Below are 17,435 nucleotides of genomic sequence, written 5' to 3' on the forward strand. Positions count from 1 at the left end.
CAGCCTGTTACAGAGACAAACAGCCTGTGTAGCCAGCATGTTACAGAGACAAACAGCCTGTGTAGCCAGCATGTTACAGAGACAAACAACCTGTGTAGCCAGCATGTTACAGAGACAAACAGCCTGTGTAGCCAGCCTGTTACAGAGACAAACAGCCTCTGTAGCCAGCATGTTACAGAGACAAACAGCCTGTGTAGCCAGCCTGTTACAGAGACAAACAGCCTGTGTAGCCAGCATGTTACAGAGACAAACAGCCTGTGTAGCCAGCATGTTACAGAGACAAACAGCCTCTGTAGCCAGCCTGTTACAGAGACAAACAGCCTGTGTAGCCAGCATGTTACAGAGACAAACAGCCTCTGTAGCCAGCCTGTTACAGAGACAAACAGCCTGTGTAGCCAGCATGTTACAGAGACAAACAGCCTGTGTAGCCAGCATGTTACAGAGACAAACAGCCTGTGTAGCCAGCATGTTACAGAGACAAACAGCCTCTGTAGCCAGCATGTTACAGAGACAAACAGCCTCTGTAGCCAGCATGTTACAGAGACAAACAGCCTCTGTAGCCAGCCTGTTACAGAGACAAACAGCCTCTGTAGCCAGCATGTTACAGAGACAAACAGCCTGTGTAGCCAGCCTGTTACAGAGACAAACAGCCTGTGTAGCCAGCATGTTACAGAGACAAACAGCCTGTGTAGCCAGCATGTTACAGAGACAAACAGCCTCTGTAGCCAGCATGTTACAGAGACAAACAGCCTGTGTAGCCAGCATGTTACAGAGACAAACAGCCTGTGTAGCCAGCATGTTACAGAGACAAACAGCCTGTGTAGCCAGCATGTTACAGAGACAAACAGCCTGTGTAGCCAGCATGTTACAGAGACAAACAACCTGTGTAGCCAGCATGTTACAGAGACAAACAGCCTGTGTAGCCAGCATGTTACAGAGACAAACAGCCTGTGTAGCCAGCCTGTTACAGAGACAAACAGCCTGTGTAGCCAGCATGTTACAGAGACAAACAGCCTGTGTAGCCAGCATGTTACAGAGACAAACAGCCTGTGTAGCCAGCATGTTACAGAGACAAACAGCCTGTGTAGCCAGCATGTTACAGAGACAAACAGCCTCTGTAGCCAGCATGTTACAGAGACAAACAGCCTGTGTAGCCAGCATGTTACAGAGACAAACAGCCTGTGTAGCCAGCATGTTACAGAGACAAACAGCCTCTGTAGCCAGCATGTTACAGAGACAAACAGCCTCTGTAGCCAGCATGTTACAGAGACAAACAACCTGTGTAGCCAGCATGTTACAGAGACAAACAACCTGTGTAGCCAGCATGTTACAGAGACAAACAGCCTGTGTAGCCAGCATGTTACAGAGACAAACAGCCTCTGTAGCCAGCATGTTACAGAGACAAACAGCCTCTGTAGCCAGCATGTTACAGAGACAAACAACCTGTGTAGCCAGCATGTTACAGAGACAAACAACCTGTGTAGCCAGCCTGTTACAGAGACAAACAGCCTGTGTAGCCAGCATGTTACAGAGACAAACAACCTGTGTAGCCAGCCTGTTACAGAGACAAACAGCCTGTGTAGCCAGCATGTTACAGAGACAAACAGCCTCTGTAGCCAGCATGTTACAGAGACAAACAGCCTGTGTAGCCAGCATGTTACAGAGACAAACAGCCTGTGTAGCCAGCATGTTACAGAGACAAACAGCCTGTGTAGCCAGCATGTTACAGAGACAAACAGCCTCTGTAGCCAGCATGTTACAGAGACAAACAACCTGTGTAGCCAGCATGTTACAGAGACAAACAGCCTGTGTAACCAGCATGCTACAGAGACAAACAACGTCTGTAGTCAGCATGTTACAGAGAACCCCATAGAACAGAGGCTTGAGAACTCAGGGCATCTGCCGAGTTTGAATTACACAGACAGGAGCAAAAGTATGGAAAGTAGTCCTTGGAGAAATAGAAGATTAAAGGCTTGTATAGTCCTTGGAGTAATAGGACATTAAAGGCAGGCTTCTGATCCCCGGCAGCCTTCCTCCACAGTTCTTTGGTGAGTTAAAGAGAAGCAAGTTGCAGTTACAGTGTTCTTCTAGAAGCTTGCAGCAAAACTTTAAAACAATAAGATTACCAATCATGAGCATCATCTGCTACAAATGTCATTGTGGTTTGATCTAGGATCACCTGAAGCAGATAGTCCTCTTAATTGATGCTCTGTTGCTGGACAGAGACACTGTAACTAACCAGGGCAGCTCTAATAAAAGAAAACATTTAATTGGGAGCTTGCTTACAGTGTCAAAGGTGAGTCCATTTTCAGCATGGCAGGAAGCCATGGTGCTGGAGGAGCTGAGAGTTCCACATCTGGATCCACAGGCAGCAGGAAGAGAGAGACACTGGGCCTGGCTGGGACTTTTGACTGCTCAGAGCTTACCCCCAGTGACACACTCCTCTCTGACAAGGTCACACACACAGGCCACAGCCCCTGATTCTCCTCAGGTAGCACCACTCGCTGATGACTAAAGCATTTAAACATATGAGCCTGTTGGGCCATTCTTACTGAAGCCACCACAGCTGTCCTTCTGGATTGTTGTCAGGCCAGTCGTGTCCCATCATTGTCTATAGGACGGTGCCTCAGTTCAGATCTCACCTCATTGTGTCATCTTACAGCGCCACAAGAGGAGTGAGTACAGTGTGGCATTTAGGGAGAGAGTACATTCACGTGACTGTTGTCATGTTAGAGTTGTTCTTCTACCGTTCTTAATTTAGAGACGAATTACCACCATGGTAAAGCATGGGTAGAAACAAGACAGTAGTGTACCTGGGGCTTGGTGTTACCTAGTGCTTCAGGCATCTACAGAGGCTTCTAGAACAGGCCTTTATGGATGAGGTGAGGCTGCTATTCTGAGATCACAAGGAAATAGATAACTTTTAGTGAAGGGTCAATAAACACAAAGCATAAAGTCTGAAATGAAGTTCTTTTAGATTAAAAGTGTGGAAATCATACCACAGGTATAGATCGAGTGCAATTTTAAAAATATGTGATCTGTCTTTGGTGAGCAACAGTTTATTGCAAACTTTACTGTGACAGCCTGGGTCATAGCCAACACCTTTCAAGTAACTTTTTCACCTTTATGTTTTTAAATCTATTTCTAATGACTCATTCTTCCAATTTTATGTTTAGGGCAACAGATACGTTTCCTGATTGTCAAACGAAATACAACACGTCCTGCAGTGTCAGCTACACGCCTATCTATTTTGTCTACATTGAAGTCTGGGTGGAAGCTGAAAATGCCCTTGGCAAAGTCTCCTCAGAATCTATCAATTTTGACCCTGTGGATAAAGGTACTTGTAAGACAGAATTTGAGCCTTTATTAGACTACTTAATGGTTTGTGAATTATTTTCAGGCTTTAATTAGTATACAAATGCTTATTAGTTCACCTATTTTTATAATATTATTAAATGTAATTTGGAAACAGAAAAATAGCTGTAGTCTAGCCACACTCTGGCTGTTTTCAGTTTGATTCTGGAATGTTTTATCATTGTTGCTTGTTTGTGTTGTTAGGTCTCATGTAGCCCAGGCTGGCTTTAAACTGGCTGGGTATCTAAGGCTAATACCGAGCTCCTGGTCTTCCAGCCTCTACCACTTAGAATGTCACCTTTTGGTACTCATCTATCTCACTTAGAATGTCACCTTTTGTTATTTATCCGGTTTTCCAACATCACATACCACTATAATCACAGTGACTTTCTTCTTCTATTTTTTATTTTCTTTTTAAAATGTAATTTGCTATAAAATACGGTATTTTTCATGTCAGCGCCTAAAAATTAACCAATATACTGAATAGACAAGGACATGTTTCTTTGGATTCCTTTCCGTTAGATAGCAGAACATCATTTCTAGGGAAATTTCATTTGGTAAAAAATTTATAAAGAAAATCTTATAAAGAAGATCATAGTTTGTTTGACTTTGTAATATATGAAATCTAAAAAGTAAAGCACGACCAACATTAGGACTTGTTTTATTCTTCAGTGAAACCCAACCCACCGCATGATTTATCAGTGACCAACTCAGAGGAATTATCCAGTATATTAAAGTTAACATGGATCAATTCAGGTTTTGGTGGTGTTGTAAGTCTGAAGTTTGACATTCAGTATAGGACCAAAGATGCCTCAACTTGGATCCAGGTAAATTGAAAGTTGCTGTTTATTCTAATAGTGTGTTCTGTTTGTTTGCTTGTTTTTTTGTTTTGGGGTGTGGGTTTTTTGTTTTGTTTTGTTTTTCTGAACACTAATATAAAGTCTCCTCCCCTGTTTTCTCAATGTCTTAAGTTTCTGATTCTGTGAAACATTTTATTTGGCAGATAGACATGCAGATGGAAAAGCATAAATCAGGAAGTAAGAGGGTGGTAGGAAGAGCACTTTTGACAGAACCGAAAGGCATGCTGGTTGATAAGGAGACTTTCAGGATGCAGCAGAGCAGGGCTCGGCATGCATAGTTCAGATGGCCGTGCCCTAGTGGGCTAAACCCGCCACCTGCTGTTAGAAATGGGATTTTACTGGAACACATTTGCTGTCTTTATTTGGGGGCTAGAGTGGAAGAGTTGAAAGTTGTAACAGATACTTTGGCCCACAGCCCAAGATCCTTGCTGTCTAGCCCTTGGCAGGGGCTGCCAGCCCCTAAAGTACGGGAAAAGGTGCAGTGGAGCTGCCAGGCTGTCGGGAAGGGCTGCATGCCCTGCTCGCCGCACAGAAAGCCCTTGTGGCTGTCTCCACGCCCCACCTCGCTGCCTGTGACACTATGCTGCAGTTCCATTGATCACTTATTGACTGATTAGCCCATTCGTTTATTTTACTATACTGGTTGCTGTTATGAACTTATAAGGCTATTAAGATACTGTACCACTTTCTGCTACGCCACTTATCTTACTGGCTCAGAATACAATCACAAAAAGCAACAAAACAGGACTCAGACTATGTAGAGACGATGTGTGTTTAAAGTTCTTCAAAGTATATTTTAATATTATAGAATCTTAATTCAGTCGTACAAAAAAGTCAGCAAACTAGCATCTATTTTGTGTCCGATATTGAAGTCTCAGCGTGGCGGCAGCATCTGTGTGTATTTGTTCTCCCTCCACGCAGTTAAAGAGCAAGCTTGTCTATTAGGCTAGCCTCCGCTTTGCTTTTAGTTTCTTGTTTTTCAGTATTTATTTTTTTTACTCTGTGTGTGTGTGTGTGTGTGTGTGTGTGTGTGTGTGTGTGTGTGTGTACATATCACAGCATATATATAGGGGTCACAACAACTTGCAGAAGGCAGTTTTCTCTTTCAGCTGTGTGGGGTCCAGAGGTCCAGCTCACTCGTCACACTTAGTGGCGGGCACCTTTATTCCCTGACCCATGTCACCAGCCCTCGCTTTTCCTTTCCTGGTGGGGTTGGACAGCTTCCTGTCCTCTGGCAGGTGGACCCCTTCCTGCCGCACCCTGCTCTTGCCGTGCTGTGCTGCTCTGACTCTACTATGCACCCTCATTCTGCCTAACTCCCCACAGCTGGTGGGAGGGGTCTGGCGGGAAAGAGGAGGGCAGAAGTGAGAACAACAGGTTTATTTTCTCCTGTCAGCGCTGCCTTCTCCAACTCTTCTTCAGGCTCTTTTCCCCCTTTGGATAAAGAATTAGTTGGTAACATTTCAATTCCCAGTGTACTAGTCCTGCCTGTATCTTTCTACTAAGCCTCCTTGAGGTGTTTTGTTGTTGTTGTTGTTGTTGTTTGTGTTTAGTTGTTTGCTTGGTTTGGTTCTTTGAGATAGGATCTCATTTCAAATAGAGTAGCCTGGCCTAGAACTTGCTGTATCTGTGGGAGTTTCGTCCTCCTGTCTGATCTATAAGCACGTGTCTTCTCTTCCATGTTGAGAATCCTGAGTATTACAGGTCTCAGAAAAAAGAAAGGAAAAATGGATGAAACCTATAGATTGTCCTATTTTTACCTCCACTTCTTCCTTTCCAGTGGATGAATTTATTAATCTTGTGTTATATTAATTTCTAAAATTGTACTCAATTTAGGGAACCTTAAAAATTGGGGGTGTTGCTATTATTGCTCAGTTTGCTTTATTTTCAGGTCCCTCTTGAAGACACAGTGTCTCCTCGAACGTCCTTCACCGTCCAGGACCTCAAGCCTTTCACAGAGTACGTGTTTAGGATCCGTGCCATCAAGGAGGACGGAAGGGGCTACTGGAGCGACTGGAGTGCAGAAGCACACGGGATCACGTATGAAGACAGTAAGTGCACGAGTGGGTGAGACAGACCACTGCGTGATTCTGGCTGTGAACTGTGTTGCCAGGTTCTAAGGCCGCTGTCCCCAGGCTTCTTACGCAGGGCTATTTTAGTCAAGCTGCACTGTTTCATTCTTCTACTTTTAAGGACATCACGAAAAGAACTTGATATGTATTACTGGCAGTATAAATGTATTTGATACCTAACTAGGTTATATTATTATGAAAGAGGGTTTTAGATGTCATTTAAAAAACAAAAACATTCACTTTTTTCAAGAAAGGTGATCCCAAGATGCCTCTAACTAGAGAATTATATCCTAGCTCATTAAAATCACACTGTTGGGGTCTGGGCATGGTTGTGCATGCCTTTAATCCCAGCGCTGTGAGTTCGAGGCCAGCCTGGTCTACAAAGCAAGTCCAGGACAGCCAAGGCTACACAGAGAAACCGTGTCTCAAAAAAATAAAAGACCAACCCCCCAAAAACAAACAAACAAAAAAATCACACTGTTAAAGCTAGGTGTGATAGGGCATTGCCTTTAATTCCAGCACTGGGGAGGCAGAGGCAGGAACTGTCTCAAAACTATTTAATTTTTCCTAACAGCATTTGGTAAGCCCATGGAAAAGGAATGATTTGGGATTTAGTTGGTTTGCTTTAATCTTCCTTTTTTATCACTGATTACATTATAAATATATATACTCTACATAATATAAAACAACATGGTGTAGAGTGTAGAAAAGGGTCTCTCGGGTCTGGAGAGGCCGTTTAGTGATAGAGCGCTTGTTGCCCGTCCCGAGGCCTGGCTGGAGTCCATTTCCAGTGCCAACATGGCAGCTCATGATATCTGCCTCTAGTTCAGAGGACCTGGCACTCTCTTCTGGCCTCTGCAGGCGCTGCATATGTACAGTGCGTAGACATATATCCAGGTAAAATGCTCATACACATAAAATAAAAATGAATCCATCTGAAAAGCTAAGACTCTCCTCACACCGCTGTAGCGTTACGGACCTCCTGAGCAGCCACCAGGAAGCAGTCCTTCGGTGTCGACGCTTGTCTTTGGACCTTCTCCTACCACAGTCTCAGCAGCAGCTTTAGCTCACAAACGCTTTCCTTCACGCCTTCTTGTAGAGGTTTAGGTCACTGTGTGAACGAAGACTGTCAAGACAGACATGTCCCATCCTATAAGGATTTCCTCTCACTCTCATAAACAGTGAAGAAAGCAGTCTCTGTGATTGAAAATGCTCAGTTAACTAACTAGGCTGCTTTGGCTTGATCAGGAATTTTGGGAGAGGGAACGTGGGGATGGGGGAGGGTGGGGAATTTGACTTTGTAACCCAGGCTGGTCTTAGACTCTCAGTAGTCCTCCTGTCTCAGCCTCCCAAGGGTTAGGGGTGTACATGAGTCACCACACCCAGCTGCTGACAGGCAGTTCTTAAAGTGGGTTTTTAGAGGTTTATGGGTCCAATTGTACAAGTTAATGAAACAGCTCAGAATTTAGGCATAATATAGTTAAGTGAGCATTCAGCCTTCTTAAAAGCTGCTTTTGATTTGGTTTTGGTTTTTCAAGACAGGGTTTCTCTGTATAGCCTTGGCTTTCCTGGACTCACTTTGTAGACCAGGCTGGCCTCGAACTCATAGAGAGCTACCTGCCTCTGCCTCCTGAGTGCTGGGATTACAGGCGTGCGCCACCACCGCCTGACACAGGAGGCGTTTCTTAAGCCTGCAGCATGAAGCTTCTGGATGCTGTTTGTGTGACGTGCGTCTGTTCCGTTTCCTGTGTGCTCCATGTTCTTTAATCTGTTGGAGAGCGGCACCATGCTAGTGCGTGAGATCTCAGTGTCCTGTTCCAGTAGCTTCTCCAACATCTTCCTGCTGGCCCTTCTTCTCACTCTCCCTGCGACTGTCACTTTCTCATAACCGGCACATCGCTGCGTGGGTTTCTTTCAAATACTATGTGTTTTAGTGAATATTATATTTGTTGGTATTCTTAACACAGCTCTGAAAGTCAGGACTTACAGGGATTGTCCTTTTAAATCATGCCTATACAATTAGAGACTACAGTGATAACCAACATATGTGTTTCCAACTTCATTTTTAGCAAAAAAGTTATATCAAATAATTCAATTTCATTATTTTGATCACAGTTGGAAGACGAACTTTATTTTTAAGACTTGGTTCTTTTCTGTCCACCACACTACATGAATGCACACACATAGAGACTACACTTTTGTTTTTTTAACTCAGTACTATCAACTGGCTATTTAAACTTCTTAAATTAGGTCTGATGGCTTCTTAGATGGTTCTTAGAACCACAGCTACTTGAGAAACTGAGGTTGGAATGTCACAGAATCAGCCTGGCCAATCCCAGGGTTCCATCTCTGTTTTAAAGACAGCACTAAGCGTTAGCCCAGAGAAAGCCAGAGCTGGTGTGCAGGCATCACAGTGGCTATCATGTCCCCTAATGGAGGGGCCGCCATGGCCACGAAGGGAAAGAACTGAGTGGCCGTCACTGCAGACGGGCATTTCGGGATCCAGGCCCAGATGGTAGCCGTGGACTTCCAGATCTTTCCCACGGGTGACAGGCTCTATACAGGCCTGCCTGGGCTGGCCACCGACAGCCCGTCCCCCAGCGCCTCAAGTTCCAGCTGAACTTGTACGAGCTTGAGGAAGGTCAGCAGATCAAGCCTGACACCCTCGTGAGCATGGCAGCCAACCTCTGGTGTGAGAAACGGTTTGGTCCCTACTACACAGAGCCTGTCATTGCTGGGTGAGACCTCAAGACCTTGAAGCCTTCGTTTGCTCTCTAAAACTCATGCCCCATGGTGACTGATGACTTTGTAGTCAGTGGTAACTGCTCTGAACAAATGTATGGGATGTGTGAGTCTCTCTGGGAGCCAACATGGATCCAGAACACCTGTCTGAAACCATTTCCCAGGCCATGCTGAGTGCTGTGGACCGGCACGCCGTGTCAGGCATGGGCGTCATTGTCCACATCATCGAAAAAGACAAGATTTTTTTTTTGTTTCCTTTTGTTGTTTTTCTAATAAAATTGCCTCTTTCAGAGAGAGAGAGAGAGAGAGAGAGAGAGAGAGAGAGAGAGAGAGAGAGAGAGCGCATTATTATCAAATATAATTGAAGACACGCAGTTAACATGATGAGAGAAGATTTGCGTCAGCATAATAGTGGGTGTGCTGACTGCACAAACGTTAGAACAGGCGAAGGGGAGCAGTGACGGGTGGAGGAGGCGGGAGGAGGCTGCATGCGAGGCACATGTGCCTGTGAGGAGGAGAGCTTGCCAACACAGACAGATAGTGGTGCTTCTTGTGTACTTTTAGGAATGTACTTCCAGCTCTGTAATGTTAGGATTAGAAAAAGATTCCAGTGTGCTCGGCAGCCAAGCACGGTGGCACAGGCCAACAGTCCCAGCTGTTCAGGAGGCTGAGGCAGGAGCATCATTTGAGCTTTGAAGTTCTGACCAGGCCTGGGTAACATAGCAAAATCCCATCTCAAACAAAGACATAAGAAAGATGATGATCTAAATGATCTCAACTACTGACAGGCCCAAGTGCATGGGCTGCGGTGGGCACGGCCTGCAGTGGGCATGTGCTGCAGTGGGCATGTGCTGCGGTGGGCATGTGCTGCGGTGGGCACGGCCTGCAGTGGGCACGGCCTGCAGTGGGCCTGCTCCTGTAGAGAGAGCTGCTGTGGCTGAAGGGCAGGACCGTTTAGAACAAAAGGAATTACTTCAGACTTTATTGTATTGTGAAGACAAAAAGCATTTTATTTTATGAAGTTTGTGTTTTGTTTAGGACCATCCAAGGCACCGAGTTTCTGGTATAAGATAAATCCATCCCGTACTCAAGAATCTAGATCCGTACGGCTCATATGGAAGGTAAAAAAAAAAGATTTATACTCATAGAAATCCATTTAGATGCTATTTTAAGTTTTTAACACATATTTTTGTCCTGTTCACCTTAATTTCCTCCAGACATTTAATAATGTTGCTGTATAGAAAGGCTAAAGCCCGGGCTGTAGTGGCACACGCCTTTAATTCCAGCAGTAGGGAGGCAGAGGCAGACGGATCTCTGTGATTTCGAGGCCAGCCTGGTCTACAAAGTGAGTTCCAGGACAGCCAAGGCTACACAGAGAAACCCTGTCTCAAAAAACCAACCAACCAACAAAAAAAAAAAAAGGAAGGCTAAAGCCTTTTATAGTTAATGAAGAGGCCAACCAAGTTCATGAACGCGGCTGGTCCCTCATTTGGGATTTAGCACAGTTCATAGAAGGATAGTCTCTGAATGAGCGAGACCTGCATCCTGAGCATCTCTGAGCTCACTAGGGGAGCCCCAGGAAACTCAGGGAGTCTGGAGAGAGTACAGTATCCGCTCATCCGACTTTAAAGTGTAAAGAGGAAAAATGCTGAAATGAAATAATGTAGACCAACATTTCAGCTGTGCCGAGCATTGCAGTACCAGAAGCTAGAACACGCTACAGCCCTGGTTCCGTTGAAGGTTTTTTTGTTTTGTTTTGGTTTGGTTTTTGGTTTTTGTTTGTTTGTTTGTTCCTGTTTGTATTTCTTAGTGAGTAGTACTATATTTAAAATGAGCTCAGGCTGAAGAGTGGGCTCAGCAGTTAGGAGCACTGGCTGCTCTTCCAGAGGATCCAGGTGTAGTTCCCAGTGCCCACATGGTGACTCCAGATTCCGGGATCTAGCACTCCCTTCTGGCCTCCAGCGCCACATGGTGACTCCAGATTCCGGGATCTAGCACTCCCTTCTGGCGTCCAGTGCCACATAGTGACTCCAGATTCCGGGATCTAGCACTCCCTTCTGGCCTCCAGTGCCACATAGTGACTCCAGATTCCGGGATCTAGCACTCCCTTCTGGCCTCCAGTGCCACATGGTGACTCTAGATTCCGGGATCTAGCACTCCCTTCTGGCCTCCAGTGCCACATGGGCACTCCCTTCTGGCCTCCAGTGCCACATAGTGACTCCAGATTCCGGGATCTAGCACTCCCTTCTGGCCTCCAGTGCCACATGGTGACTCCAGATTCCGGGATCTAGCACTCCCTTCTGGCCTCCAGTGCCACATGGTGACTCCAGATTCTGGGATCTAGCACTCCCTTCTGGCCTCCAGTGCCACATGGTGACTCCAGATTCCGGGATCTAGCACTCCCTTCTGGCCTCCAGTGCCACATGGTGACTCCAGATTCCGGGATCTAGCACTCCCTTCTGGCCTCCAGTGCCCACACACAGTTCAGTTACAGACCTGTAGGCAAAACACTAATATACATAAAAATAAATGGTTTCTTTTTAAGTGAGTTTGCCTTTTCCTTCCAATTAAATATTTACAGGTTTGACATACTGGCAGAATTTGTTTTCATGAAAGGTTGATTATTAAGTTCATGAAATAATGTTTGATAAACTTTTCTTATAGGCGTTACCTGTTTCTGAAGCCAATGGAAACATCCTGGATTATGAAGTGGTTCTTACACAGTGGAAATCACTCCCACAAAATTACACAGTTAATGGTACAGAACTGACAGTAAATCTCACCAACAATCGCTACATAGCATCTCTAACAGCCAGGACTAAGATTGGCAAATCAGATGCAACCGTCCTCACCATCCCCAGAGCCCACTTCAAAGGTGTGTTGTGGTAAGGCAGCGCCTTGCTTGCGGGCGCCAGGGTTGTGTGTGGGCAGAGTCCCGGCAAGCAGGGTGGGTCATGGTTGTCATCACGGTACGGTGGACATGACTGTGATCAGGAGGCTCCTTCCGCCAGCACTTAGGAAGTACCTCAGCCCTGGGTGGTGCATTTAAACTCTTCAGCTAGCCTACTAATTCATTTAAGTGCTTCCTGGTAGTTTAATTAGTTTTTTGAAATACCTTTTCAAGGTTCTCAGAGCTTTGTTTGCATGTGACATAAATATGTTGTTTATCTCTAGCTATTAAGGACAAAGACGCAGTTATAAACTATAACACTATATATATATTATATAATATAAATACATAAAACCTTTGGAGATTGGGGAAGGTGAGAATTTGAGCTTAAAAATAATTGACTACCTGTGTATAAGTACTTTTTATTTTGGAGCTTTATAAGCCACATGCTTTGGATATGACTGTAAAATATTGAAATACCGGATTTGTGAATTTTGACTAATTTTATCTGCACTAAACTTTGTTTTAAAGCTTCTCACCCTGTAGTGGATCTTAAAGCATTCCCAAGAGGGAACGAGCTCTGCCTAGAGTGGACTCCTCCACCTAAGTCTGTGATCAAATACATCGTGGAGTGGTGTGTGCTGTCAGACACGTCACCCTGTGTCCTAGACTGGCAGCAAGAAGATGGCCCCAAGAACAAAACCTGCTTAAGAGGTACACCTGCCTAGCCACAGCAGATGCATCTGCCTGACTCCCAGACAGAGCTCCCTCTGCACGCTTTCTGTTTCTGTTTTCTGTTCTGTTTCCTGGGTATTGTGAGCCACTAAAAAGACTCACGGCCTCACTAGTGACTAGATGTGTGACTCTCAGCAAGTTACATTTAGCCTCTCTGAACCTCGGGGTCTACGTATGGTGAGAAGGGCTAGCGCTTTTCTAAAATAAAAATAAAAAATCTTGTGTTATTTTATTCATAACAGGACACTCACAAAACTATAATAGAGAATCAAGTCCCCCCTTTACAACCAGTTGGTAGTTGTTATGTGTGCTCAACTCAGCTCTGTCGTCTTCTGGATGTAAAATGGTGCCTGAGTTTAACCTCAGGCTGTCGAACCCCACCAGAGCCTAGGTCTCCTTAGCACTTCAAGTTCTAATGCAGATGGCAATGATACTGCAGGGTTCAAATCACTCTTCCGAATGTCTGTAGCTGCTGCTGACCGCTATGAGGGAGCAAAGTCGTATAAGCTTGAAAGAAAACACAGCCACTCCACGAATGTGTCATAAGGGGAATCATTAGAGCTGAGCTGTGGGCAGGGAGGGCACCCCAGGCAGGTGTGGCTGCTGTAAAGCGCTGGTGCTTTACTCATAAAATGGCACGTTGGGCTCTCACCAGCCTGCTGTTCAGTGTTAATAAACTTGGATGTCTCCTTTGTCAGCTTTACCAGATACAAGCTGAGGAGCTGGGAGCAGCCACCTGAGGAGCTTACTCTCTGATAATAGGTATCAAGAAAAAGTAAAATTGCTCATTTTAGAAAGACAAAAGGTGCATATAATTTTATGAATGTTAGTGAGAGAAATAGAAATTCATGGTGAAGGTATAAATGGTGCAATAACCACCTTATTTTTTAGTAAGTATGATACATAATTTATAAAAGACCACTTTTAACTGTTGTGTGCTAAAACATACTTTAGTTATCTGCTAGCCTACTTTAATAATTTGGATGGGTTAGAAATAAAGTACCACATTTAAGATTGTTTTCTTTTTAAAATTGAGGGTGAAGCAGCCTTTCTATTGTTTTCTCCAACTCCCTTCACTAACCACAACCATAGAGCACACTTCCTCCCGCAAGGCCACACCTCCTACTAATGCTGCTCCCTACTGCTCCCTACTGGCCAATGGGGGTCATTTTCTTTCCAACTACCACAGATGTCCAAGCTGCCCCAGAATAATTTGAATCATTTTACTAATCTAAACATAAGGGTAGTCACTCCTTCTGTTAACAATATAAATACTTTCTATGCTTTTTGGTTCACTGTATCGACAATAAAATTAACCCTTTAGTTTTGTTGTCACCTATAGCTCATCATCACCTTGACCTCACGGTGCAGCTTCCAGCTCACTCACTACCTCTCCCCACCTCAGCCATCTGATGCTAGAATACACAGCCAACCTTTGACTATATTAAATCTGTGTCTGGCATACAAAAGACAATTTTATATATAAAGCTGCAGGTTAGAAGAAAGGAGAACTAAGTAGTCGTAACATTCTCTGCTCTTGTTGCAGGCAGGCTGCTGGAGAGTAAGTGCTATCTAATCACGGTGACCCCAGTGTTCGTGAGTGAGCCGGGACGGCCGGAGGCCATAAAGGCATACCTCAAGCAAGCCGGTGGGTCCACCTCACTTGCTCTGAAAAATGCTTCTAACATTCACAGGAGTATTTTATCACTTTTAAATAAGAATCCTCGACGGGCAGTGGTGTCGCACGCCTTTAGTCCCAGTACTGGGGAGACAGCTGCAGGTGCATCTCTGTGAGTTCCAGGACAAACTGGAACACACGGGAAACCTCGTCTTAAAAACTAACAGAGTCCTCATTTGTCATCGTAAAAGCCCTGAGTGTTACCAGTTACCAAATACATTTACTGTCTTCCAGCACCTTCTAGAGGACCTACTGTTCGCACGAAGAAAGTGGGGAAAAACGAAGCTGTCTTAGAGTGGGACCAGCTTCCTGTTGATGTCCAGAATGGATTCATTAGGAACTACTCTATCTCTTACAGAACCATTGACGGGAATGCAATGGGTAATGAAACTGTGGCGACTGCTAAGGATGTGTCACTAGAGCCTTTTCCTGTTTTTAAATACTAGTTTCTCATATAATGTGTCTTGTAGTATATACTTGTGAACGTCTCTTATAGTTACGTTTATGACTCTATTTTGCGAACTGTTGCGTTGTGGGCTGGCAATATGGCTCAGCAGGTAAAAGCACTTGCCACCGAGCCTAATGACCTCAGTTCAATGCCTGGGCCTCGCGTGCTGAAGGGAGAATGGAGCAAAGTGAAAACTGGTTCCCAAAAGTCCTCTGACCTACACACATGTGCATGCGCACGCACGCGCGCGCGCACACACACACACACACACACACAGTCTCGTTCACATGCAGAGTAAATAAACATGATTTTACAAAGACTTTAAGCTTTAAATATATGTTGTTTTGTCCTTAAAGAATTTTAAGTGATAAGTGTTTGCTGGCAAAGTATTTTTAATATTCCATAGTGCCAAATATAGGGCAGATAAATCAAACCACTGTGTAAAAGAGACACTGTCTTCCTTCCAGTTGTGAATGTGGACTCGTCCCACACAGAATATACATTGTCCTCTTTGAGCAGTGATACGCTGTACATGGTACAAATGGCAGCATACACCGATGAAGGTGGGAAAAACGGTCCGGAATTCACTTTTACAACATCAAAGTTTGGTAAGAAAGCGTCAAGTTTTATCTATTTTAAGTTTAATTTGACTAGAAATGGATTTGCTGTGCTAAGATGTTATTTAAAAGTGCACCATTGGGGGACGGTGGCACCTGACCGGTAGCTCACTCTCTAGCACCAAAGCCCTGGCTCCGGCTGCAGTGGGACTTGGGGCAGGTGGTCTCCTAGAGTGGGGGTGCACGTTAGCTAGAGTGAGGGTGCACGTTAGCTAGAGTGAGGGTGCACGTTAGCTAGAGTGAGGGTGCGCGTTAGCTAGAGTGGGGGTGCGCGTTAGCTAGAGTGGGGGTGCGCGTTAGCTAGAGTGGGGGTGCACGTTAGCTAGAGTGGGGGTGCACGTTAGCTAGAGTGGGGGTGCACGTTAGCTAGAGTGGGGGTGCACGTTAGCTAGAGTGGGGGTGCACGTTAGCTAGAGTGGGGGTGCACGTTAGCTAGAGTGGGGGTGCACGTTAGCTAGAGTGGGGGTGCACGTTAGCTAGAGTGGGGGTGCACGTTAGCTAGAGTGGGGTGCACGTTCGCTAGAGTGGGGGTGCACGTTCGCTAGAGTGGGGTGCACGTTCGCTAGAGTGGGGTGCACGTTCGCTAGAGTGGGGGTGCACGTTCGCTAGAGTGAGGGTGCACGTTCGCTAGAGTGAGGGTGCACGTTCGCTAGAGTGGGGTGCACGTTCGCTAGAGTGGGGGTGCACGTTCGCTAGAGTGAGGGTGCACGTTCGCTAGAGTGAGGGTGCACGTTAGCTAGAGTGGGGTGCACGTTAGCTAGAGTGGGGTGCACGGTAGCTAGAGTGGGGGTGCACGTTAGCTAGAGTGGGGGTGCACGTTAGCTAGAGTGGGGGTGCACGGTAGCTAGAGTGGGGGTGCACGGTAGCTAGAGTGGGGTGCACGGTAGCTAGAGTGGGGGTGCACGGTAGCTAGAGTGGGGGTGCACGTTAGCTAGAGTGGGGGTGCACGTTAGCTAGAGTGGGGGTGCACGTTAGCTAGAGTGGGGTGCACGTTAGCTAGAGTGGGGTGCACGTTAGCTAGAGTGGGGTGCACGTTAGCTAGAGTGGGGTGCACGTTAGCTAGAGTGGGGTGCACGTTAGCTAGAGTGGGGTGCGCGTTAGCTAGAGTGGGGGTGCGCGTTAGCTAGAGTGGGGGTGCACGGTAGCTAGAGTGAGGGTGCACGTTAGCTAGAGTGGGGTGCACGTTAGCTAGAGTGGGGTGCACGTTAGCTAGAGTGAGGGTACACGTTAGCTAGAGTGGGGTGCACGTTAGCTAGAGTGAGGGTGCACGTTAGCTAGAGTGAGGGTGCATGTTAGCTAGAGTGGGGTGCGCGTTAGCTAGAGTGGGGTGCACATTAGCTAGAGTGAGGGTACATGTTAGGACACTGGTGTCTTTCTGGAGCCTGCTCAGCTGTGCCACTGGGTTCACCTCTGCTGTGGACTAAGAGCTTACTGACGTTGCTTTGAGGTTCCTTTCGCACAGGGCCCTTCTCCACTTGGACCCTTCCTGCCCTTGGTCCTGTCTACAGTCCGTTGCTTGAGAAACTAGTCTGGCTCATTCGCTGTCCTGCTGAAGTCCGTTCCCAGCCCTACCTCTCCTGGGGAAGCTGCCATGTGTCACTCATTAAGGGCCCAAGTCCTGTCCAGGGCTGGATTTTAATCCTTTCCCCCTAATCTCCAGCACAGACTCTGTTAACCCTGGGACCCCTGGTTTTCACAGCCACACTCTTGTTTTCCTGCTTGCACTGCACGCTCACAGGTTCTGTGCTCTGCAGAGCGCTGCATCAGCCCGTTTTCCTTCTGTGCCCACGCAGACTCCCTACACAGCCCCAGATGCCCTCTTCCTACAGCCAGCAACAATAATGTGCGAAAACCAGACGTTTAATTGTAATTGCAATAAATGGCTGTGTAATCTTCCCTTGCATAATCTAAGCTTGCCTTCGGCTGTTTGCGCATTGCTTCCTCTCCCCTGTCCCGTCTTTCTAACGGGAAAGTCATCATTAGCATCCTTACGGTCTTGGTGGCTTTTCTGTAGCCTCCCTGCAGACTTACAGTACGTT

The 17,435-nt window shown here is 46.0% G+C and overlaps 1 protein-coding gene and 1 pseudogene across 4 annotated transcripts in view; both read left to right on the forward strand.

Moving 5' to 3' along the window:
* The window catches only part of IL6ST (interleukin 6 cytokine family signal transducer), a 50,066-nt gene that overhangs the window by 24,897 nt on the left and 7,734 nt on the right, over positions 1–17,435 (forward strand). For all 3 annotated transcript variants that reach the window (XR_014783326.1, XM_084802223.1, XM_084802224.1), the window contains 9 exons: positions 3,177–3,337; positions 4,027–4,181; positions 6,106–6,265; positions 10,067–10,149; positions 11,693–11,903; positions 12,450–12,632; positions 14,200–14,301; positions 14,566–14,712; positions 15,247–15,387. Coding sequence is in view for 2 of the 3 variants with exons in the window: in XM_084802223.1 (XP_084658349.1) it covers positions 3,177–3,337; positions 4,027–4,181; positions 6,106–6,265; positions 10,067–10,149; positions 11,693–11,903; positions 12,450–12,632; positions 14,200–14,301; positions 14,566–14,712; positions 15,247–15,387 (1,343 nt within the window). In the remaining variant the exon portion in view is untranslated. The remainder of the gene's footprint in view (positions 1–3,176; positions 3,338–4,026; positions 4,182–6,105; positions 6,266–10,066; positions 10,150–11,692; positions 11,904–12,449; positions 12,633–14,199; positions 14,302–14,565; positions 14,713–15,246; positions 15,388–17,435) is intronic.
* On the forward strand, positions 6,280–9,393 carry LOC311608846 (proteasome subunit beta type-3-like; annotated as a pseudogene). The gene has a single exon. The product of its transcript is annotated as a proteasome subunit beta type-3-like (transcript).

This window comes from Acomys minous, assembly GCF_964271855.1.
Source record: "Acomys minous genome assembly, chromosome: 11".
NCBI lineage: Eukaryota > Metazoa > Chordata > Mammalia > Rodentia > Muridae > Acomys > Acomys minous.